Source organism: Urtica dioica, chromosome 12 (genome assembly GCF_054948205.1).
Source record: "Urtica dioica subsp. dioica isolate 48M chromosome 12, U.dioica_male_clone48M_v1_H2, whole genome shotgun sequence".
Classification (NCBI taxonomy): Eukaryota; Viridiplantae; Streptophyta; class Magnoliopsida; order Rosales; family Urticaceae; genus Urtica; species Urtica dioica.
Window position 1 is genome coordinate 5,999,508 of NC_142767.1, and position 24,420 is coordinate 6,023,927.

At 35.4% G+C, this 24,420-nt stretch overlaps 1 protein-coding gene across 1 annotated transcript; it reads right to left on the minus strand.

Annotated features, from left to right (window-relative positions):
* Positions 1–6,943: 6,943 nt before the first annotated feature.
* Positions 6,944–15,077, minus strand: ABO6 (DEA(D/H)-box RNA helicase family protein). Its single transcript, XM_089602682.1, has 19 exons — positions 14,721–15,077; positions 14,272–14,426; positions 14,063–14,150; positions 13,734–13,973; positions 13,155–13,250; positions 12,792–12,980; positions 12,454–12,613; positions 12,234–12,364; positions 11,712–11,882; positions 11,090–11,362; positions 10,414–10,608; positions 9,843–10,046; positions 9,534–9,603; positions 9,301–9,449; positions 8,858–9,166; positions 8,703–8,762; positions 8,460–8,612; positions 8,259–8,369; positions 6,944–7,836 (listed from the first exon to the last, which is right to left on the minus strand). Exons 1-19 carry the CDS (start codon positions 14,967–14,969, stop codon positions 7,384–7,386), a joined length of 3,456 nt encoding a protein of 1,151 aa, XP_089458808.1. The 5' UTR covers positions 14,970–15,077; the 3' UTR covers positions 6,944–7,383.
* Between the last annotated feature and the right edge of the window lie 9,343 nt (positions 15,078–24,420).

Sequence of the window (24,420 nt, forward strand, 5' to 3'; positions counted from 1 at the left end):
AACTAAGTCATGTGTTGGGCACCTGAGTACGGACGGTGAACTAAAACATAGTCGATGACTAATACACGCCTAGATAGTTGTATCTAAAGTCATATATCTGGAACATTAGTGAAGGTTGATCACGACGTGCGAGCATTCTGCACTTGTGGTAAGTGCACGACCCAGACAGGTTTTGGTTGTAGATGTATCGTTTAAGTATCGTTACCACACACTAACCGAGGACGCTATGATGGTCACAGTGAGACTTGATCTAAATCTTGAAGTGATCATGGACATGGATCATATTGCCGCGCTCTTTGACTCATTCACTAAAAGGCTACTATCATGCTAATCACTTATGTCATGGGAGTTTCGGAACATGATTCGAGTGGAAAGTGGTTGACAGATATGGAATCCAGCCTTCCTGAAAGAAGGTCAATGTTCACTCACATAAGGGTTGATTCCAGAACTGATAGATTGCCGGCACTTTCGAAGTATGTACGTTCGGAAGAATCTTTCGCTGGGGAAGCAACGGTGCTTATGGTAAATATGTATCAAGAAAGTATAATAGAATAATTGACATTTCTCGATACAGGCTGAACTTGAAGGATCTTGATCACGAACTGACTATATCAGTGAACACTCGTCACGATGAGTAAATATAATTCTAGTATAAAGGAGGGTTCAGCCTTGGCTTACATAGTGGAGTATTTGACCAAGATTAGACGAATCGATGGAAAAAGAGAAAGATCTTTTTCGTCTTTTTCATCGGATTTGTTAAGCTTCTATTAATAGGTCCATAGTCCCCGATTCGGCTCTGATAAAGACGAATAAGACCTCTCTGGTAATAATAAATATTATTATTACAATCTCACAGCTGTAAATTGTTTAGCAGCATTCATTCGGAAATTTATCTATTTTCCGAATTAAATATTTATTGTGGAATTAATTATTTATTGTTGGATCAAGTAAATAATTAATTTAATTTTAAGTTGGGCCTCCTGTTCACTGTAAAATTCGAAATTTCTAGGCCCAATAGAACTATGTTAGGCGCCTACATGAGGGTATTAATTATCCAATATTCTCTCCTTAATTAGTTGCTACATTTGTGGTAACTAATTAAATAAGAGAGAGAATAATAATGGTGGAGATATTCTCTCTCCATTAAATAAGGAAATAAGATATTGTCATTTATTCTCTCTCATAATTAATTTCCTAATATCTAGGAGAATAATAATGGTAGAGATATTCTCTCTATTACATAAGGAAATAAGATAGTGTCCTCATTATTCTCAAATATCTAGATTCCTTAAATATAGGAGAAAAATAAGGGAAATGAATATCCTAGATTATGATGCGATGGATGAGAGAAAAAGTAGGATTTGTAGTCAAGATCCAATGGCTCATGCTTAACTACAAAATATGAAAGAATAAAGGAGAATTAAATATCTCTAGGATCTTCCTAGAATATCTCTTTTCTACCACTATAAAATAGGGTCTAAGAGGAAGCAAGACATACACTTTTGCAGAGGCAAAAACTTCGCCCATCACACCTAGTGTGGGCGAAATTCTCTCTCTCCCTCTCCCTCGGAATTTCGTGATTCCATTCTCATAAACACGGTACGATCTGAAATCATAAATCAGAGTCGTAGTGAGATTCAGAGTATGCCTACACTGTATTCTTGTTCGTCCGAAGATTACGTTTCGGAAGACTAAGGTGTCATCAAAACAAATGAGATCTCGAGAGTTTCAAAGACATCCCGGAGGGCTAATCGTAGAAGACGATGCTGGGAGGCTAAGAAGAGACGAGAAGAAGACAACGAGCTCGAGGAGATCCCGATTCAGAAAGCTTAAGGAGAAACCCGTAAGTTTTTTAATAACTCGTCTCTTTATATTGGTTGCTTGACACATATGCTCTCATGGTTAAATTAATTAAACAAAACTAGATCTTGTTTTAATAACCATTAAATTGATTAGCTTAAGATAGCGTAATTAATTATTTTTCCGCACCGTTATTATGATAAGGTGAATAATCAACAACCCCTGTTGTCAGAGTGATTGTTCGTGTCTTATACCAACTCGGTTTTTTCACCAACAATCGCATTTGCAGTTAGTAAAATTAGCATATTTATATAGCAATCGAAGTGTCGAGTATTGGAAAGATATAGGGAGAATTCTTAGATTTATGTTGAAGACCAAGACTCTAGATCTTGGCCTTCAGTATGTATAATTCCCCGCCGTATTAGAAGGATATCCTGACGCAAGTTAGATATCGAGTGTCGAAGATAACAAATCTAAGACAATATTGGTGTTTACAATTGCTAGAGGTGCAATTTCTTGGAAATCCAAGAAACAAACGTGTATCACTCTTTCGACAATAGAATCAGAGTTCATAGATTTGGCTTCCGCAGGTCAAGAAGCTGAGTGGTTGGAGGATCTTCTTCTAGAAGTTCCATTGGCTAAAGATAATATATATGCTATGTCAATACATTGTGATAGTCAATCCACTTTAGCGAGAGCATACAATGAACTGTATAATGGGAGTCTAGACACATTAGTCTAAGACATGACTATGTGAGAAAATAGAATAAAGATGAGATCATTTTACTCACATTTGTGCATTCAAGCTATAACATAGCAGATCCTTTCACTAAACCTCTTGCAAGAGATTTGGTGAAATCGACCTCGAGAGGAATGGGTCTTAAACTCTTTGAGTTGTGATCCGACGATGATGGCGACCCAACCTAATGTTAGGAAATGACTAACATTAGGTTTAATGGGTAAGAACAAGTTATTGATTTTGATATTTGCAATATTATATAAAATATATATATATATATATATATATATATATATTGGCTGTTAGAATTAGTGGTTGAGTCTTAACTTGTAATGAAGTTCAGTCTTGAGGACAAGTATATATAAATAACAGAGATACTGTAAGAACTTCACCTATTTCGATTTTAAGATGGTATCGTCCCAAATTGAGAGTTGGAGTTTCTCTCATAAAAAAATTCATGAGACAGGATGAGCACATGGCCATTAATAGTGCTAAGCGAGTGGTGTAGGCAAAGAATCCTACCTATAATTCCGATAAATTTTTGTATTGCTCTTATTAAGTATAAGTTCAATTCAAATGATAATTAATAGTACTAGCACTCTTTGTTTCCTTTCGGATTTTATTTTGTTCTTTTGAACAAGTGGGGGTTGTTGGAAAACAATTGTTATTTAACAAGTATTTTTTTTTTTTATTATTCACTAAAAGAAAAAAAAAATAGTGTATTGTGAGAGAATGTGTGTGGAAAAGTGCCCCAAATATGGAACAAACACTAAGGGTTTGAGCTCCTTACATATGTTTTAATTAATAACCCTTATTAAATGCTATGGAGCCTAGAGAGTGCCACTTGTGACTCTCTTGTGCGCGTTACTTGCGCAAGTAAGCGCAACGTCGGCGTCGGTATCGGGCTTGGGCGTAGAGGCGTTAGTGGCACTTTGTAGGCGCACTTAGACACTTCAGCACGACGCCGCCACGTAGGCTCGTAGCGCGGTTCACATGCTCTCCCACGGCAATTCTCGCCGTGGCGGTTTCCTTATCAACGGTTTCGTCCTTTGGCATGGTGATTATTTTTAGTGTCCATTTGAACGAACAGTTGCATTGTTTTGGAAACGAACGGTCGTGTCGCGACTATAACTTTCATTCAAACGAACAGGTACGACTGTTCGTCGTTACCTTTCGCGAACAGGTACGTTTTCCTATATAAACTATGTTGGGTTTCTGGGATTCGTCATTTGAACCTCTCTCTCTCTCCCTCTTTGAAACACTTTTCTCTTAAAAAATCGTTCTTGCCTACATTCGAATTTCACTGCGTCTTGGTGTACTCCGAATTCAGGCTTGTCGTATCCTATGGTATTCTTGTCTATGATCTTAAGACATTTTCAAGGTGCAAGAGATACTATAAGAAAATCGTATCTCATGCGTGATTCAAGCCCAAACGTCTGCAACTTCGAAGAGTTTCACAACATTTGATACATCATATCCTCTCATACGTTCCAAGAGTCCTTGTCGTTCGTACGAGCCTACTTTCCAAGAATCTGATGGAGATCAGCATACCACTGTGGCATAACCTAAAGCATATGAAGGTCATGCTTCCTCCTCGCAGATGTACACGAAAAGCCGACTTTAGAGACTTCTTCAAACATCTAACTTGTTTTCAGTCGTTCGGTTTCTCACTGTACCCAATCCCAGACCTGGACTTGTTTCTAGAATTGTAATGTTGCAGAAAAGTTGTTACCTTGATGCCACTGTATTTCTACAGGGCTTTTTTGGAGCAGTACTTTTTTAACGCATGTTCCTTCTCCGTTTATTTCATCTCTTATTCTTCAAACGAAGCAGAGCAGAGCAGCATGGTCATGTTCACGGGATCATGATTTGTTACGGATAGCTGAATTAGTCCTCTCTGTTTGTTATTAAATCCCTAGAGACTAGGAGTTAGTTTCCTATATATTAGCTAATAAACGTGTAGGCTGTATACTATATAAAGAGAGTCTGTATCTATTCAAATGACAATTAATAAAAATATATTCAGCAGTGTATATTGAGTTATTCTCTCATTTAATTGCTTTTATGGTATCAGAGCATTAAAGGCAATTTTTTGATCGAGATAAACTCATTCCTTATGGAAAACAATGGAGTAAGCAGAGAAGGTCTAGAAACCTCCTTGGAGGCGTCTTTACCAGGCTCTAAAATTACTCCCACTGCCTTCGAAAATACCCTTTCTCTACAAATCACCAGCTTTAAACTCACAGGCCCAAATTACCTTCACTGGTCCCGATCTGTTCAGCTGGTCATCCGAGGAAAAGGGAAATTCGGTTTCATAGATGGCTCTGTTCCACAACCAGCGCCCTCTGATCCCTCTTTTCCCGAGTGAGATATCCAAAACTCGATGGTCATGGCATGGCTCAAGCAATCTCCGAAGGCGTGGTTTGACAGGTTTGCTCAAACACTTCTCAGATTTGGTTACAGCCAAACTCACACCGATCACACGATGTTCATTCTTTGTGAAAACCGGAAGATCTCTATTGTTATTGTCTATGTCGACGATATTATTCTTACCAGTGATCACTTGGCTGAAATCAATCGTATCAAGACGTGTTTGGCAACCTCGTTTGAGATGAAGGATCTTGGTCAGCTCCGATATTTCTTGGGAATGGAAATTGCTCGTAGCAAAGACGGCATCAGCGTGTCTCAATGCAAATATACTCTTGATTTACTTCAAGATACTGGCTTCCTTGGTGCACGGCCTGCCACAACACCGATGGATCCTTCTGTCAAGCAAGATACTTCCACCGAGAGTATACCCGTCGACAGGGGGAGTTTTCAGCGTCTAGTCGGTCAACTCATCTACCTAGCACATACGAGACCAGACATCTCGTTTGCTGTCAGCTACATTAGCCAGTTTATGCACTCACCGTCGGAAAGCCACCTTCATGCTGCGCACCGTATACTCCGCTATCTGAAAGCTACACCTGGTAAAGGTCTTATGTTCAGAAAAGGGGAATCCAGAAGCGTTGAAGTCTTTGTGGATGCTGATTACGCAGGCTGCCCGATTAACCGTCGCTCCACTTCCGGCTACTGCTCCTTTGTCTTCGGGAACCTGGTTACTTGGCGCAGTAAAAAGCAACCAGTGGTGTCTCGTAGCAGCGCAGAAGCTGAGCTCCGCTCCACAACTCAGGGCATATGCGAAGCCATGTGGCTGAAGAAGTTGTTACAGGAGTTGCAGATTCCGATGTCTACCCCGATGACTATTTGGTGCGACAATAAAGCAGCCATCTCTATTTCCCATAATCCAGTCCATCATGATCGTACCAAACATGTGGAAGTGGACCGTCATTTCATAAAGGAAAAGATTGATGAAGGAGTTCTCGAAGTGTCTTATATTCCGACTACTCAACAAACTGCTGATATCCTTACGAAAGCACTACACACTCCAGCATTCGAGCGACTAATAGACAAGCTTGGAATGACAAACATTTATCATTCAGCTTGAGGGGGAGTGTTACGGATAGTTGAATTAGTCCTCTCTGTTTGTTATTAAATCCCTAGAGACTAGGAGTTAGTTTCCTATATATTAGCTAATAAACGTGTAGGTTGTATACTATATAAAGAGAGTCTGTATCTATTCAAATGACAATTAATAAAAATATATTCAGCAGTGTATATTGAGTTATTCTCTCATTTAATTGCTTTTATGATTGGTACTATATTTTGTGATGACACAACGCAGTTTATTTTTATATTTAAGAAATGCCTGTGAATTATGAACTTTACTGCTTGCTCGATGTTCTTAGTAAGTATATGGCTTGGCCATGTCAATATCTTACTGGAAACATGTTCAAGCTAAAATGGAAATTAAGTTATGCCTCAGAATTATGATGGTTGATAAAATAAAAAAATAAAAAATAAAAAAAAAAATTGTCCTAAAGCCTTATTAAAGGAGGAAATAGCATGCTTAATGTTTCTAGATTTATACACTTATATATTCATTTTTAAGGCGTAATTATCGTAATGTTTTGTTTAGTTTTCTTTTCGATGGTATAAATACATATTGTTTTGTTTAAGTTGCGCCGGAATTATCAGCCGTCTAGTTTTAGTAGGGATGGACACATGGCAGCTAATAAATAAGATCAAGTATATTTACACTAGAAGAACATATATATATACTTGACGAAGCACAAGGAGCAGTTTTTTAGTTTTGCAACTTATAACAAATTGATGCAATTTTGGTTAACCACTTTGAATGAAGAAATTACACAGCTATTTATGTTGGGACCTAAACTTGAGAAATGTGACGCTAGAAGTGTTGATTGGCAATTGTGACAAAAAGTTTAGTTAGATAATTACACTAACACAAATACCCATACTTGTTCTCATAGTAACCCCTTAAGTCTTTATCGATCCAAAAGCGACGGGCAAAAATGTAATTGATTTCCTTCAAACTATAAGTTAGTATCCAAAACATTCGATAGCTATAAGGTAAACAAAAATTACATATTCATGTACAGCATTCTAAAATGGATTATCATCTAATGAATTACAAAATTCCGATTTAACATTACCACTAATTACTCTCTTCAAGATACACCTACCCCAAAATATTCTGGCAACAATCCCGGCAGAGCAAAAAATGTTCAGTTTACTTTATGCATCATCTGTAATAGGCCCGGTATATATCAGACGCATGAACTACAAATCCTCTCTAACCGAGAGAGAATTCCGGGCCTTCTTGTGGAGACAAAAAAAAAAAAAAAAAAAAGGCCTTCCTCTTTCTGTCTAAACAAGTATCACACCGGTAAGAGTACACGTACTGGTCAACAAGTCAAGAACAGCAAAGTAGAAAGTTCACCTCATCGGCGTTTTGACTTTCTTGGACCGGACAAGAGTTTGAGCATGTTGTCAGTGACATCAGGCTCTCCGCCTCCGTCGCCATCGCCGGAAGTGTGAGTGAGCCAGGCCAAGGCCTCGATGGCGGCGTCCTTCTCGGCCAGCACTTTGTTCCTCTTGGGCTTGCTCACGAACTGCATGCCCTTGAACTCGACGAGGGCTCGGAACTCGTTGGTCTTCAGGTGCTTGGACTTGTACTTTGGAGGGTGATGCCCGGCCCTCATGAGAAGGGTCTGAAGGAGGGTCTTTGGGTTAGTCCCGTCTTTCGTGAACCTCTCTTTGTCGACACTTTTCTTCCTCTTGCCTTCCCGCCCAAACACAAACCTCCCTTCGCATTGGTCCCCCGATACCACCTCTTGGACTGCCAGCATCAGGTACTTCCCTTCCTTGTGAATGTCCAGGCTCGGATCTTGAAGCTGCACAACCATTTTTACAGAACATTCTATTGAGTTTTTTTTTTTTTTTTTTGCCTAGTATATATATAACTGACAATGTCTTTTTCTTTCTCCTGAACTAAAAGACAATATTGGTAATGAGATGAGTAAGATGAACATAAGGAACCAAAAGAGATGATGCAGAATATAGAGTCTCCCCTCCGACGGGGTGAAGCTATTCGGGGAAAGATAGTGATATATATATATAATTGCAATTGAATCATTCGTCCATGTCGATTATGTTGTGGCAGAAACACAAAAGAACAAAAAATAAAAATGTTAATGTTCGGTGAGAAGGTCGGAGCACGAATTTGGATGTTCAGAGGATCAGAATTAGTAATGTTTTAAAAAAGGGGCAACATGAAAAAGCTATCTTTTTTTTTCATTTATTGGTTCTATCTTACCTTCCGTTGAATAAGTATGTTCAGTTCTCCCTTGAGCTTTAAAAGACTGTCTGCTAAATTAGGATCCATGAAAAATTCAATATAGCCAGCCAACATTTTCAAATGCCCAGCCTAAAAACCAACGAGAAAAATAAGTATATTAGACGAGATTTCTCAGAAATATTATAGATAGAATAAATCATCTTGAGCGTAGAAAATTACCTGCACACCCCGCTCTAATTCCCCACCAAAAAGGGCAAGTATTGAATCAGAAACGCCAGTAGAGTCACGTAGGTACACTGAATTGACCTTTACTTTTTCCGCAAAAACCAACCACGGGTAAGGAATTGTTTGGTAACGTGAATTCACAGAATTCTGAAGCAAAGAGAGAGTTCTGTATCAGTCATAAATTAAGCAAACAAGTCCATAACAGCAAATAAACCTTGTGTAAGCACTGACACTCACCGCATACAGTTGAACCGGCCCATCATCCATTGTTTTGAAAGACATAGATGCCTCTCGGTGCTGCACATAAATGGTAAATACAAAATCGCAACGGCAGCAAAAAAGTGTTGTACCAAGTATACAAGAAAGAATTTCTTCGAGTAGTAGGACTTTACCACAACAGAGGCTATGCCGGGAAAGAGGCCAGAGCAAATGATTGCACGCACTAGCGACTGGTTATGACTCAATCGGTTGTTTTTGCTTTCGTCGGAGTCGATCAAACCGGAATCGCTGAGAATGTAGCTAAACTGTCTCCTCAGAGAATGGATCGCTTGAAGTGTTTGTGCCGAGAGAAAGTTCCTCCAGCAATATTCGTACGCTGATCCCTCTCTGTCAGCGTCTTTCCATCCTTCGTATGCTCGGACAAGTGCCATGTGATCGCTGTAATCCTTCGCCGAAAATCTAGACTTTGCTGATCCAGCTAACTGAATGAACCACAAAGAAAACGGTTGATTATGAGTTTGTCTCATATCACAAGTAATATTCTTTTGAACATCGAATACATGCTTACAAGCACAAGCTAGTAGCGAGTAGTTATGGATTTAAGTCACAGACTTACGTCTTTCTTGTCTTGAGGCAATAAGAAAGGATCTCTGACACTAAGTCCAGATGCTATTGTCAGAACAGGATCGAAACAACGAAAGATAGCACCCATAACCAGCATTTTTCCTAGCTTGGGATCCACAGGCAGCACCGACAAAAACTTGCCTGGTTAACCACATGAAATGACAAATATTAAGGTCAAAGTACTCATAATCAGAGGTCATGCATTTTATCGAATAACAAACTAACCAAGATGGGTTAAATTTTCGTTCTCATCTAATGCCCCAATCATCTTCAGAAAACCAATGGCATTTTGAACCTGTCAACCGATACAGTTTTAGATTTAGCTACCAACTGATAATTAATGGGATACAAAAGCAATAGAAAACAAAACCCACTTACTCCAAACACGATAGATTATAACGAGCTGATATTTGTGAAAATGTCAAAACACAAAGCTCTCTCTCTCTCTCTCTCTCTCTCTCTCTCTCTCTCTCTCTCTCTCTCGTATAATTTCTTTTCAATTTCGTTCGATTCATAAAAAATAAAAATACTCACAGCTAGTGGTTCTGGCGGTTGCAGAGCAGAAGAGAGAAATTTCCCTATACTTTCAACCTGCAAACTCTTTATTTGCAAGCAGAGAGAGTTCAAAGGCGTCCTCAGGAGTTCGGGAAGCTGATATTCTGCAAAAGCATTGTAAACACATCTGGGGTAGAGATGGTAACATTCACCTGGCTGCACACGTCCAGCCCTGCCTCTTCTCTGCAACAAAATCCATCCGGACATCTCCAATATTAATATGAATTGTAGATGGAGCTCAATCAAAATGCCTACTTCCTTCACATAATGTCGTGAATTTTTCCGGAATCAGAGCACAAGCTACACAAATCTAACTACCAAGAAAGCTCGTTTAATCTAAGGCCAGAAAACAACATACTAACAAGTCGGTCGATACTCGTTCTCAGGGAAAATTGTGTGTTTCTGATTTCTATGAACCACCAATTTTGCAGGGTTTTAGTTTTGATCACTAAAAAGTAAAAACGCCACAACAAAAACGGGAAGGGGAGGGAAAAAAATACATGACCATATATTTAGGTGAAGTGGATGAGTGGGTAAAAGAAAAACTTACTTGTCGAGCAGATGCTTGAGATATCCATGATGGTAATAGACAAGGGGTATTATTCAAAGCATCATATGTTGTCTCCTTCGCTTTCCCACAATCGACCACGAAAACAACATCATTAATCGTAATACTTGCCTCGGCCATATTTGTCGCAAGAACTATTTTGCGCACATTAGGAGGTGGGTGGTCAAATATAAGTCTCTGCATGCAATTTCTACATAAGTTACTGGCTAATTTTAATAAGTCCAACTATCACAAGAAATTTAGTCGATGCACGATATGTCGGTCATGTAAAATAGAAGTCCTGCTCGCTCACCCATGTTGAGAAAGAAAGAAAAGAAATGATAAGTAGCACAAGTAAGAACAACATCAGGATTGGCCTAATATCTTCTCGATAAAATAGCTCATGGTCGTCAAATTTGAGGAGAAAGGAAGTCAATGGCTAATAACCTCGACAAACACTTTTCTTTTCAGACTTCCATTTGCATTAAGTCCAACATGAAAGTACTTTGAGGGATTCTAAATTCTGCTTTAACATCTTATTATTTGAAATTTTCGTCACCCAAATTTTTTTTCTTCCTTTTTTGTATCTTCAAAAATAAAAACAAAATAAATAAATTGTGCTTCATATACTTTACCACCACTACAAACACACATGAGGATGGACTGAAAACTTACAAACCTGTTCGTGAGTTGCCATTGATCCGTGGCACGCAAGAAGTAAAACTCTGTTAGGATCACCCAAAAGAGGATGAGCTTTAAGCTGGTCCCTCAAGCTGCTAATATCCTCCCACCCAGTCATGAACACTAAAACAGCACCAGGGCGTTCCTTTCGACATATATGGCATAGAACTGCCTCTATAAGATTGAATCCAATCGCATCAGGGACCCAAGATGATATAGAGTCCCGCGCCCTTGCACTATAATTCTCAAAATTTGAGTTATCCAAAACACCCTGTCGGAAAGATAGCATCAATGCAGCTCCATTGTAAGAAAGAAAGTACCACCCAAAAGAGATGGGCAGAATAATTTTTAGAAGACTATAAAATAAGATCCAGTTTGAGCTTGCAGAACGAGGTATTGAGTGAAAATAATGATGAGTGATGAGCATGTCAACATGGCGAAGCCTCATTTGTTAAGAACTGTCCCACTTTAAGTCCAAACCAGAAGAAAGCCAACGCTAATTCGTGGCCTACTTTCCAGTTTCTAAATCCTAGTGCTATGTTCATCAGCAAGGGCTCATGAAAGCTTTTTATAGTAACTATCATTTATTCTATAAGTGTAAGGATAGAATTGTATCAAACCTCAACAAGGGTGGTAATTTGGTTTTTTCTTTTCCGTGGAGTAAACTGCTTATCTGTTTTCCACACTTTATCTTGGCCATAGTCATCAATCTGGTTCATAGAAGACAACTTATATCCAGTCATCTCCAGTACATCTTCAAGAAAGTGTGCTTGTACTGGATGAGTGAAGCCCTAAATAGCACAGATGATCAACAATTAGATGCCAAAAAAAGTCACGACAGCAAATATGCATATTACAACATCAATGCATGTACATATATGTATGACTGTGCGTTTGAGTAAAGTAAAAAAATTTTAATAATAGGAAATTTCATTAAATGCCAACTAATAACCTAGGGTAAACAGTTGTTTCATGACATAAAAATCGCATCAGCTCTTTCTCTATTTTCTCCTGAATATCTGCCTTAAACTTATTAACAATGCCAAACAAAGAGAATAACTAATGGAATACATAATAAATTTATCTCATATCACACATCTATGGATACCGAAATGTGGAAATAAACCAAATGTTAAGCTTACCGGGACATGAATTTTCGGTGCCGCTTCAAAATAATTAGAAAATAGCTCAGCATTGAGAGTTGCGCTCATTAAAACTAGTCGCAAATCCCTACGGCGTGGAAGCAAGTCTTTTAACACGATTAACAAAAAGTCTGAAAAGTTGCAGGAGGAAAAAAGTTAGACCCTCTGTTAACCTGCATTAGCAAATTAGCCATTAACCTTCAACTTCCTGAAATCCCACCTTCATTCATTCCGCGCTCATGAATTTCATCGACAAAAACATGAGTAACCCCAGTTAGGTTCCTATCACTCAGCAAACGTCGAAGTAATATACCACTCGTACAGAAGAGCAATTGGGTGTTTTTGCCTTTCATTCCCTCTAATCGAACTTTGAAACCGATCTGCCAAACATCTCTATTGTGTCATTGCACCATGTATAAAGATTTTGATTTCATTATATATTTTCTAGTCTGAGAAGAAAAATGCTTCTAATCCAATTTTGACAGTTCTTTATAGTTTTTTTTTCCTATTCATATTAGCTTTTACGCGTGTGTCTATACCGAGGGAAACATAACTTACAGTGTCCCCAAGAGCCTCTCCTCTCTCTGCAGACACTCTTTCTGAAACAGCCATAGCCGAAATTCTCCTTGGCTGTGTACATATGATATTACAGAACGCTCCTCGTCCTGATTCAATCTCAGATTCCAGCACATATTGAGGAAGTTGGGTAGTCTTCCCACATCCAGTTTCCCCAGATATAACAATGACCTATTTTTACAGCAATTTAGGCAGAGAACTCATTAGGTAATGTAAGTGAACATAAGTTACATAACAAAAGACAGATGTGTATTGACTTCAGAATATGAAATCCCCAAGGTTTTGAAGTGCGACAGAACGTAAGCTAAACACAATTGAAATATGCAACAAACTCCTGGCTCTTACTTGATTCTCTGCAATAGCTTTTAGTAGGTTCTCTTTCTCCCTGAATGCAGGGAGCGATTTCCGGATTTCCATCATCTTTCTACCTTCTGGTGATTCCTTTGGAGAAAGGTAATATATAAATAAATAAATAGGGAAAAGAAAGAGATAACACGAAACCATAACTTTATAGACAAATCACGGAGTCTTACTTGGCTCAAATCCTTGTATTTTTAGAAAAATATAAAGGGATACTATTTTACTTCTTAAAATAGTAATGTCTATGATAGAGTAAAATCCTGGTTCTTTATATACTATTAAAAACTTTACAACCTCCTTGCCATCGAAAGAGAGCGAGAGAACGAGAATCATCTGTATTAACAAACATATCCCATCTACATGTAATCTCAAAAGAGTCTAACCAAGTGTATCTGCTTTCGGGGTTATGATCCAAATCAGTACAGTCTAACACAAACAAAGAAGAGAAAATAGAGAATGACAAAAATGACTCTTATCATAAACACTTTGCATTTTAGACCACAAGAAAACCTAAAATCAACTACAAATAAAGAAAGAAAGAAAAATTGACAAAATGATCTGCACCTGCCAAGCTCTTTGCATATTACGCATCCGCAAACTCCTCCTCTGAAGGACCTTTTCCATCACAGACCGGTCGAGGAACGAGTCAGGGTTTTCATCAAGGTTCTTATTTTCGACCAACTTGGCAGCCTTTTCATTATTTTCCAAATTGGTTTTCTCATTCCCATAACTCAGCATGGCCCGATCGAGGTGTTCCTGCAATAAACCTTCAACTCTCCTCTGCAAAGCTAGCGGCATAACCACCTGCACAAATTATAACACACCAAAGTTCTCAACCTCTCAGTGCTGAGATATTAGATCAGTCTTGTGAAACAGTATAATCAATCAAGTACCTCTCTTTGTGGTCGCTTATCATCCAAATCTGGCCTGTAGTTAGGAAGAGGAACTTTGCTGGCAACAAAGACTTTTCCATACATCTGACTGTAGATACAAACAACAGTGAATCAGTCAAAGTGTTTCTTCTCGCTCACCGATCACGCCTAGAAATGATAACTAAAACACGATGACAAAGAGATAATGGTGGTAAGCAGTGTTTCCCCACCTATAAAGTCCCATCCTTTTTGCAAGGTTCGACAATTGCTCATAGTCTCTTCTATCATTCTTATCTCTGGAAAGAATCTCTTGGTCCTTTTCGCTGCGCAACAGAAGGCCGAGCTTCCATTTCCATTCATCTATGTTTGCAACCGAAGACGACATCTAAAAATCCACATACCAAATTAAATATCAACAATAAGACTTCTTAGTACCACTCAGAGAGAACTTGATCAAACGAGTCTAAAGCCGTGGTCAGCTTCAGCTCACTCAACAAAATTTCGGTAGCATCTATAAACTAATATACGAACAAATAATAAGGAACATGGATTTCCGAATTTGTCCTATCTCTATTTCCCAAGAAATAAACATTTTAATTTATAGGCACCGAAGTACACTGCATCAAATGAAATTATATATAACTGAAAACCTAGTTTCAGATACTAAGTCGGGAAAAACCTGCTGGTTATCGTAATCGCAGTCATACTCGTCGTCGGAGAACTGCTCGGCGGTGTAGCCACAGAAACCGCGGCTGGCGACGAGAAAACTGCCATGGGAAAGGGGTGAAGAAGAGTGTTGGGGAAGCAACAGAAGAAGAGCGAACTGCTTGTTGTTTGCCCTAAAGACTCCATGCGAAGAAGAGAAGGAGGAAGAGAAGTGTTTAGTGCGGCTGAGGAGAAAATCAATGGCCGCTTTGGGTTTGTGCATTTCTTCCTCTACTCATGCCATGCCATTGCCGATGGAAGCGATGCTCCAGAATTTTGGTTATTTAACATAAACTTTTTTTTTGGTCACATTACATAACAAAATTATTACACTTAGGTAGACCGTAGCCCCGATGAAAACAAAAAATCAAACAAAAGTTTTTAATATATATTAAAGTAGTCCAAATCCGATGTTTAGTGCGAAGTTTTAAATATAGGCGATATTTAACTATATTTATATTTTTGAAGAGTCCCGTAATTTTTTTAATACATCTTATAGTTTTAAAATATCATCTAATTTTTTAAAAAAATTCGTTAGTCAAAAAGCTAAAATTATATTCAATTTTTATGAATCTTACCCTTTTAAATTATATATTGTAAATTATTGCATTATCTATTTACTAATAGAGAGAGTACACATAAAACTTTTTTTTTACTTTTTCAGTTTCTATTAAAAAAAAAAAAAAAAAAAAAACAAGCATCATAAAATAGACTTTAAACAACTATGCTACATAAAACTGCAATAGATGTAATTTTCAAGCAAAGATTGAAATAATGCTTATCTCAATCGCGCTGTATTTCTGTTTTACAGATAACTGATGTACCATATGAGATATATTGTAGAATTTAACTAATGTTAGTAGTACCCCGTGTTGCGTGGTATATCGTTATCACATGGATAAACCTTAAAGAAAATGTATTGAACGAGATATTTGAGCAACAATAAGTTAATACGAATAATATCTCAAATATTATATATAAATATTATTAATTCATGATATTTAATTCAAAAATCAATAAAAAAAATTGATATTTCATACAAAATAAAAAAAAATACAATATATTAAAACAATTTTTGAAATAGAGTTCATCCCATACATAAGTACTATTTCAATTAATTTTGTATGGTTATGATTTTTTTTATTTAATAGAGTTGAAAACATAATGGTATATATATATATATATATATATATATATACACACACACACACAAGGTTAAGCATAACGGCCTGTACTATTGTGGTCTTAGGCAAAAATTAAAAATGAAACCTTTTTTATACAAAAAAAAAAAAAAAAAAAAAAAAAAAAAAAAAAAATTGTAAGACATCCAAATAAAAAAATAAAAGAAGAATTATAGTTAATTAACTATCATTTCTATGACGATCCAATTTTCCGGACCGTCTTATTTTAATTACTTCTTCTACTTATCAAATTTATGTATAAAAAAAATATGAGGATTTTTTTCTATTATACATTACTCTTAGAAAACCGTAATCTAGAATTTGCAAATTAATTTAAATATATATATATATATATATTCTTAAATACTACAGTAAAATTAAATCATACTAGTCATTATCAAAATAAGTTTGATCGAAAATATAACAATTAAATAAATAAAAACTAAACCTCTGAATTTGATCATGGTAAGGCGTTGGCTTGAAAACGTTTTGACCCTTACTTGAAATCTTATATTTTTGTACCAACTTAATAAAATAAGTTATAATTAATTTATTAATCAAGCTAAGGATAAAACAATACAATACTATAACATACTAGTTAATCTTCATAAAAACTTTATTTTAGGAATTATAATAAATATATTTATCTTATGCGTAGCGGAAGTCTTTCTTACGTAGTTGTAACCATAACTCAACCATTTTGTTATCGACGTCGCTGGTCAATACTCATCACTTAGCAATAAATTGTTTACCTGCAGCACATATGTAAAATTTTCGTGGAAATGATTTGTCGCTCAGCGAGAACAAAATAAAACTCACAAAACAAGATGAGTAATGCAATGCATGAACCGGTTATTAGTATTTTCGTTCTAAATGTGAAATGGTCTTTCTTAATATAATTCTGATCATATTTTATTCGGGGCCCCCTTAGAGTAGTCGTCCCAATTCAGTTTACACTTTAGAAATAAAAATATGGGGTTGCAAGGTCCCATATGTCGCTCCATCTTATAAACTTATAACATAAGAGAATTTTCTCCATTTGGGCCCGTAAGTCGGTTCGAGAAATTCTCCTTAAGACCTCCGTAACTCGAGGCGGTACGACTCTCTTACTTAGCTTTTCACTTTATTATTTAAGTGACATGCAAAAATGACATGTAATATAGATAAACATCATACGTGACATGATTATATAGACCCAAAAAAATGATATAGCTTACGAATACATATGTAACATAACATAGCTCAACAAAAAATATTAACTAGCATCTTATACATCATACATAAATTTAATTAGCATAAAGACATGCACAAACATCAACATACGTAACGTCATATAAATTAAAAAAAACATGTCGTTAATACTCAATCATCATCACTTATCATATCATAACATAGCATAGGATAAAATACATAAACGTAGACATGTAATTATGGCATAATATATAACAACTTATAAATCATATATCACCAAACTTAAACATATCAAATCATGTATCACGTAGCTTATGACTATTAATAAAACCACATAATACTATCAAACAAACTATGTCATGAATCATAAAACTCATCATAATTTTATTTAAAACTAATATGTGATGTAGTGAGATTATTCTCACCTGAATTTAGAAATTACGATTTTTTATCGTGAATGACTTAAACGCTCTATGTACTCAGTTCAAAATCTAAGAGGAAATGATTAATAATTAGGATATCACTTAATACCCACTAGAATTAATATTCTAGACATAAAAGCTTTCTGAAAAAAATTTAGAACCCATCGCTAAGTGAAATTACTAAAATACCCTTAGCCTTAGAATCTCAATTAAAAAAAGGGGCGGTTAGGTATCTAGCCCAAATTGACCCCCTCTATTAAAATTATAGCCCAACTATCACAAAATTTAAGTAAGTAGCCCAATCCACTACCAAACAATTTAATATTCCTATATTACCCTTAGTTCAAATAATAGAGCGCAAAACACAATTCCCTCATTCGAAACAAACCTCTCCGCTAAACGAATTTCTTTTACCCTCATTCACGAACACGAAACCGACGATCTCTCCACTTCCGAAGCCGACGAAGAAAAAATGGTGAGTATCTCAACCTTCAATCTCTGGTAATTTCAAATCCTTCAATTTCTCCACTTCCGGCACCGACGAAGTAAATTGGTTAGTTAATATTATTAACAATTCTTTGCGATCTCATAAAACACCCAAACTGAAACCCTAGACCTCATCCCCGCTCAATTTTGTGTTAGATTAACCATTAAATTGTAAGTAAATATTATTAACTGAACCCTAGACGTCATCTCCGAACGATTTTGGGTTAGATTATTCATAAAAATGATAAGTAAATATTATTTACAAATCGCCGTTCGATAGTAAATAATATTTACAAATCGCCGTTCGATAGTAAATAATATTTACAAATCGCCGTTCGATAATAAATAATATTTACCATTTGAAAAAACCAACATCTTGAAGCGAGAAAGTCAATGTCGTTTATAGTGTGATATCTTCTCTTCATCTTTCATAGTAAAATGTGCAAAATGAAAAATAACTGCAGTAATGTTACACATACTCGTCGGCTCGTTCCAATTTGTCCAAATCATAACCTTGATAGTAAATAATATTTACAAATCGCCGTTCGATAGTAAATAATATTTACCATTTGAAAAACAACATACCTGTCTCAGATTTGGCCAAGATCGAGGTCGCCTCGCCGATCTTGACGCAATCGCCGTCGCGGAGCTCGACTCCGGCACCGGGAACGACGGCAAACGCCTGGAGAAGCCATTTCCCCTTCTCCGAAGCGGCGGCGCGTGGGCGATCCCGTCGACTCGCCGTCGGATCTTTGATCGCCGGAGGCTCGGCGGCGGGGAGAGAGTCCAAAAGGAAATCGCTGGTCGGAGTGTGATTCTTCATGGCAGAGATTATATTTTCGAGCTTCACGGTCCGGGAATGGTGTGCTAGGCTTGTAGAACTCGCTCCACAGAAGACGAAGAAGAAGAAGAACCACAGAGACGAAGAAGAAGAGGTGGGTCTGGAGGAATAAAACGTACGAAATTGGGGGTAAAGGACAATTTTGGAAACTCAAAATAATTTGGGCTATTTCCCTAATAAACTAATAGTTGGGCTATTATTTTAAAACTTCTCTCCTCAAGTGGCTAGTTGTTTACAAATCTCTTAAAAAAAAACTGTTGAGATAAATTGATAAATTCTTCAACAATTTCAGAAAATAAAAAATAATATGTTGAATATTTTTCCTAAAGAAACAGCGCCAAAAACAACTTCTAACTATTTCTTAAAATTCATATACTGAAAATTTAATTTAAAAAGCAAAAGGTAACGTACTCTTATACATTGAATTCAAACAAAATTGTTTAGCTTAACATGTATTTTTCTAAAGCTCTGTCAATTCGGTTCAATAATGTTTTTTAATAAAAAAAAAAAAGGATATACAATATATAAACTTAGAAAAACTTAGAACATAAAATAATATCTATTATTCTGAAAATTACCAAAATTTAACCATGGATCAAAAACATACTAAATTACCTTGTGTAATAATTTCATCTCAGAATAATATATAAATTTTTTTAGTATTTTAAATAATCATTTTCTTCGTTGCTAAGAAAAAAACAAATTCAACTTGAATATGAATAATTCTTCAATTTCTTAAAGAAAAGACAAAAATAACATTGTTACGAAGGTTCTAAAAAAAACGTTCTAGTAAATAGTAAAATTTCATACGAAGATACCTCTGTAGAAGTGGAAAAGAATTGCTCCAAAATACGTCTTAAAAACACCAAAATCTAAAGGGTCGGAAAGTTTTTTTTTGGTGATTACGTTTTTGTTTTAGGGATAGAAATTATAGAGAGAAAGACTATATGAGAATGAGATTGATATATCAGAGGGACTTTGTGAGAGAGAGAGAGAGAGAGAGCAAGAGAGACAGCACGTGTGTGGTACGCATTAATACTCTTAACTGGGTAAATAAAAGAAATTAATATCTATCCCTAAAATTTTTGCAAAAATACCTCCATCTGATATCTCAAATCATATCGTATTATTTATTAATTAATTCATGGCTTCCATGAAGGGCACATGCTCCAAAAATATCAGTCCACTATAAACCACAACAATTTCGCTTCTTATATATATATATATATATATATATATACACACGTAATAAACTGTATTCACACAAAATAATTTCCATTAATGCATGAAGAGACTTTTATTTTAATTTGTTTATCTCTTAAGAAAAACCTTACTGTGCCATACATGTCAGATTAATACTAAAACATTAACTTGTAGACTTACTACAAATATTTTGGATACCAAAAAAAGAATCAAAATAGTTTACTTTTCCTTTATGACATATTTAATAGGGTCGACTAGGTATCTAGTCCAAATTGACAACCTCTTTTAAAATTTTAGTCCAACTATCATTTAAACTAGGTAATTAACTCAATCCACTACCAAACAATATTATATTCCTATCTTACCCATCATCAAATACACACCAAAATTTTTGCTTCCGACTCCGAATCCTTCAATCCTCCGATATTGCCTCCGAACTCTCCGTCGATTTCGAATCCTTCAATCCTCCGATATTGCCTCCGACCTCTTTTTTCGCCACCAATTTTCTGATTTCGCCACTTCCGAAGCCGACGAAGACGTCTCCGTTCTCAGACTTGGAAAATATGGTAAGTATATATTATTTCCAATTCGATTAACCCATAGAACACCATAATTGAAACCCTAGCATGCATCTCCGATCAATTCTCTGATAGATTAACTATGAAATATGGTAAATATTATTTCCAATTCGATTAACCCGTAGAACACCATAACCAAAACTCTGAAACTTTAATTGTAAATAATATTTACAGTCCGGCCATTCGATAGTAAATATTATTTACCATTCGAAAAAGCAAAATACATGTCTCCGATTTGGCGAACAATTCCATGATTCAAATCCGATGATGAATAACTGGAAAAAATTTGGAATTAACAAACAAATAAGAACGAAGTTTTATGAAACCAAAGAACCTAAACACCTACACTAGACAAATAGAAACTAAGAAGGATTAAATGACTAACCTAGACAAACAGATAATATAAGAACAATAGAAGAACATCTACGAAATCGATGATCCTAAACATCTATTCCAAATGAGTCGTCGAATATCCTGATTGCAAATTGCAGGATACTTTTAATGGTAAATAATATTTACAATCCGTCTTTTCGATAGTAAATATTATTTACCATTCAAAAAAGCAAAATACCTGTCTCCGATTTGGCGAACGATTCCATGATTCAAATCCGATGATGAATAACTGGAAAATTTTTGGAATTAGCGAACAAATAAAAATGAAGTTTTATGAAACCAATGGCAATTTTGGAAGTATGAGAAATATGAGTTATTTTCCTAAATAAATGGATAGTTGGGCTATAATTTAAAGTCCCCTCTATAAATAGGATAGTTGTTTACAAATCTCATTATGTAAATGGTTATTACTTTATTAAGTTAACGTAAAACGTTATGATATATATATACACATATGTGACGTTATGCCTTATTAACTTTTGAGTTAAATGTAAGCACACATACACAAATATATATAACACCATAAATCACATTTATTTTTCATAACACATAACTTTGATTTAGAATTATCTTTTGGGGGAATATAGGGAGATAATTCGCATACCTTAATAAAAATAAATATTTAGATATCAAAAACAAGCATACACCATTCATATATAGCACATAACAAACAATTCAGACTTGAAATTCACATCACATAATTTATAATTCCGTAATGGCTAGACTTCAGGTTTCACAATTTCTAATAAAGAGAGAATACAATACTTTTAATAAATAAAAACAAAATGTCCATTGATATATTTATCACTTTGTGTGTTTCAAATTGTTAATTTTTCATCCATGCACCTAAAAAGTAGACAAAACATACAAACCAAAAAAGTTAAAACAATAAAGATCTATGTAAACTTTACTTTTCTCACTTTGTGCGATGCAAAAGTACTAATGAGATCATCGAATTCAAGTTCGTGTAACATATTTTTTTCAATGGACAACGTAGCTAATCCATTCAACCGAACTTGTGTCATAGTTGATCTTAGATAAGAATTTATTAATTTCAACTTCGAAAAACTCCTCTCTGCGGAAGCCACGGTTATTGAAACTGTCAATAAAACCCGGTAAGCAATGTATGCATTGGGAAAAGAATCCACATTTTTTGTATAATGAAGCGTTTCCATCGGACTACTTTTTTCTTTCAAAATTTCTCTAAGCACTTTTGATTTAGAAAATAGATCTAAGCCAGCAATGTCCGAAAGTCCCTTACATTTCAACACACCTTCAAGATTCAATGAAGATTTTTTCAAATCACATTCATCTAACGACTTTAGCTTATTGAAATTGAATAAAAATCCAAAAACATTTTCATATACTTGAAATTGCTCAAATCTACTTGTAAGCGAAGAAATAACTTGATCCACAATGTAGATGAAATATTATATTCGAAATGATTCTTCGGGAGTTTGGTTTTTATCGCAATCAACACTTTCACCAAATTGTTGTTTTTCCTATGAATTACACGTTTTTCTCGAAATTTTGGCTCTACATCCATCTCATTTGCAATCTCTTTCACCAAAATCATAGCACATGTAAAACCATTTTCTCTATAATTTTTAAAATAAGTGAGTAGGCCATTCAATTGATCTATAGCAATCTCAATATGCATATCTTCACTTTGTAAGGTTTTACTCACTGAATTAATAGCAAATAATATATCAAACCAAATAGTCATGCCTTGAAAAAATTCAAAATGCTCTAATTCATACTCCGCTAGACATCTAGCTTCACTCTTGATTTTAGGATCCTCATATGCTTCTCCTAGCTCAAACAAGGCATCTCTTATTTTTGGAGCTTGATATCTGATTGCCTTAACACTATCAATTCGACTTTCCCAACGAGTTTGTGACATGATTTAACCGTCAAATCCGATATGTTATCTATTAGTATTTTCCATCTCTTAGTAGAAGAATCAAACAATGAATAGATTCGTTGAAAAACTCCAAAAAATGATATAGCTCTAGCACAAGAATTAGCACCATCAGAAAGCACCAAATTAATACTATGACAATCAGGTGTATAAGAGCATCTTTAATGGTTTCTTGCTTAAGAATTGTAGGGATTTGCTTGTAAATATCAAAAATGTTTAGCTAGTTGCTTAACCACTGTTTTGCATATTGGCTATTGATTTAGCTAAGCAAATCTAAGCAAATTAGCTAATTTAAGCTAGTTGCTTAACTATTTAGCTCTAGAAAAATCTATGTGGCAAAAATACTATTTAGCTAAGCAATACATTTAGCTAAACCATTAAAGATGCTCTAAAATGCTCTTGAATTTACATCTAAAAATCTTTTTGAACACCTTGGTGCTTTCCTTTCATATTAGATCCGTTATCATAATCTTGTCCTCTTATATCTTGTATGTCAAGTCCTAGTTTTTCGATTTCTTTGACAAGTGTATCAAAAAGACCTTTACTCGATGTATCGTCCACTTGTAAAAACCCCAAAAAATACTCTTCTATGGTTATGGATCTTTTCTTATACAAACACACCTTAATATGATAGACATTTGTTCTTGGTGATTTGAATTGGGAGTACAATCAAGTAGAACCGAGAAGTATTTTGCATCTTTTATATTTTTCAAAATTTTACTTTTAACTTCATGTGCTAACAATTGTATAAGCTCATTTTGAATCCGATGTCCTAGATAATGATTATGAATATCACCACTTTGAATACATCGAACATGTTCTTGTATTATTGGATCGAATTCAGCTAGCATTTTCTTGATAAATCTTTTCATTACTTCCACAAAATACAAGATTATTCTAGCTAATTTTTTTACGATTGCAATTATTCTTATTAAGACATTTCTCCCATGTTCATTCTCTTTGTTTATTCTTTCTTGAGCATGTTTATCAATTGTCAATTATCTTAGCTCTAATTCAAAGCAAGTAGTCATGCATACAATGTGATCATTACTTATCCCATGACTTCTTAATTTTGCACTAAAATTCTTCCAATCATTTGTCCTTTCATCACCTAATTGATTTTTGGTAGGGTTGACATTAAATAATTTACAACAAAAGCAATATACTTTATCAAATTCTTTTGAATATACCAACCATCTTCTATCATGTTTTTCGCCATTTGGTAGTTTCCTGTAGTAAGAAAAATCAAAATGCCTAGAGTTTTCATCTTAATTTCACTCTCTCTAATATGACCTTTCTCAATTAGTATGTCTCTAAAATTATTATCAATATTGTGCCATCGTCCAAAATCATAAACATTTATTGACATCTCATTCATGTTTTTTTAACCTCTCCTTCTATTTCAATTTCAATAAAATCATTTCCGGGTTCTTCCTCATCTTTAGTCTCTCTAGATTT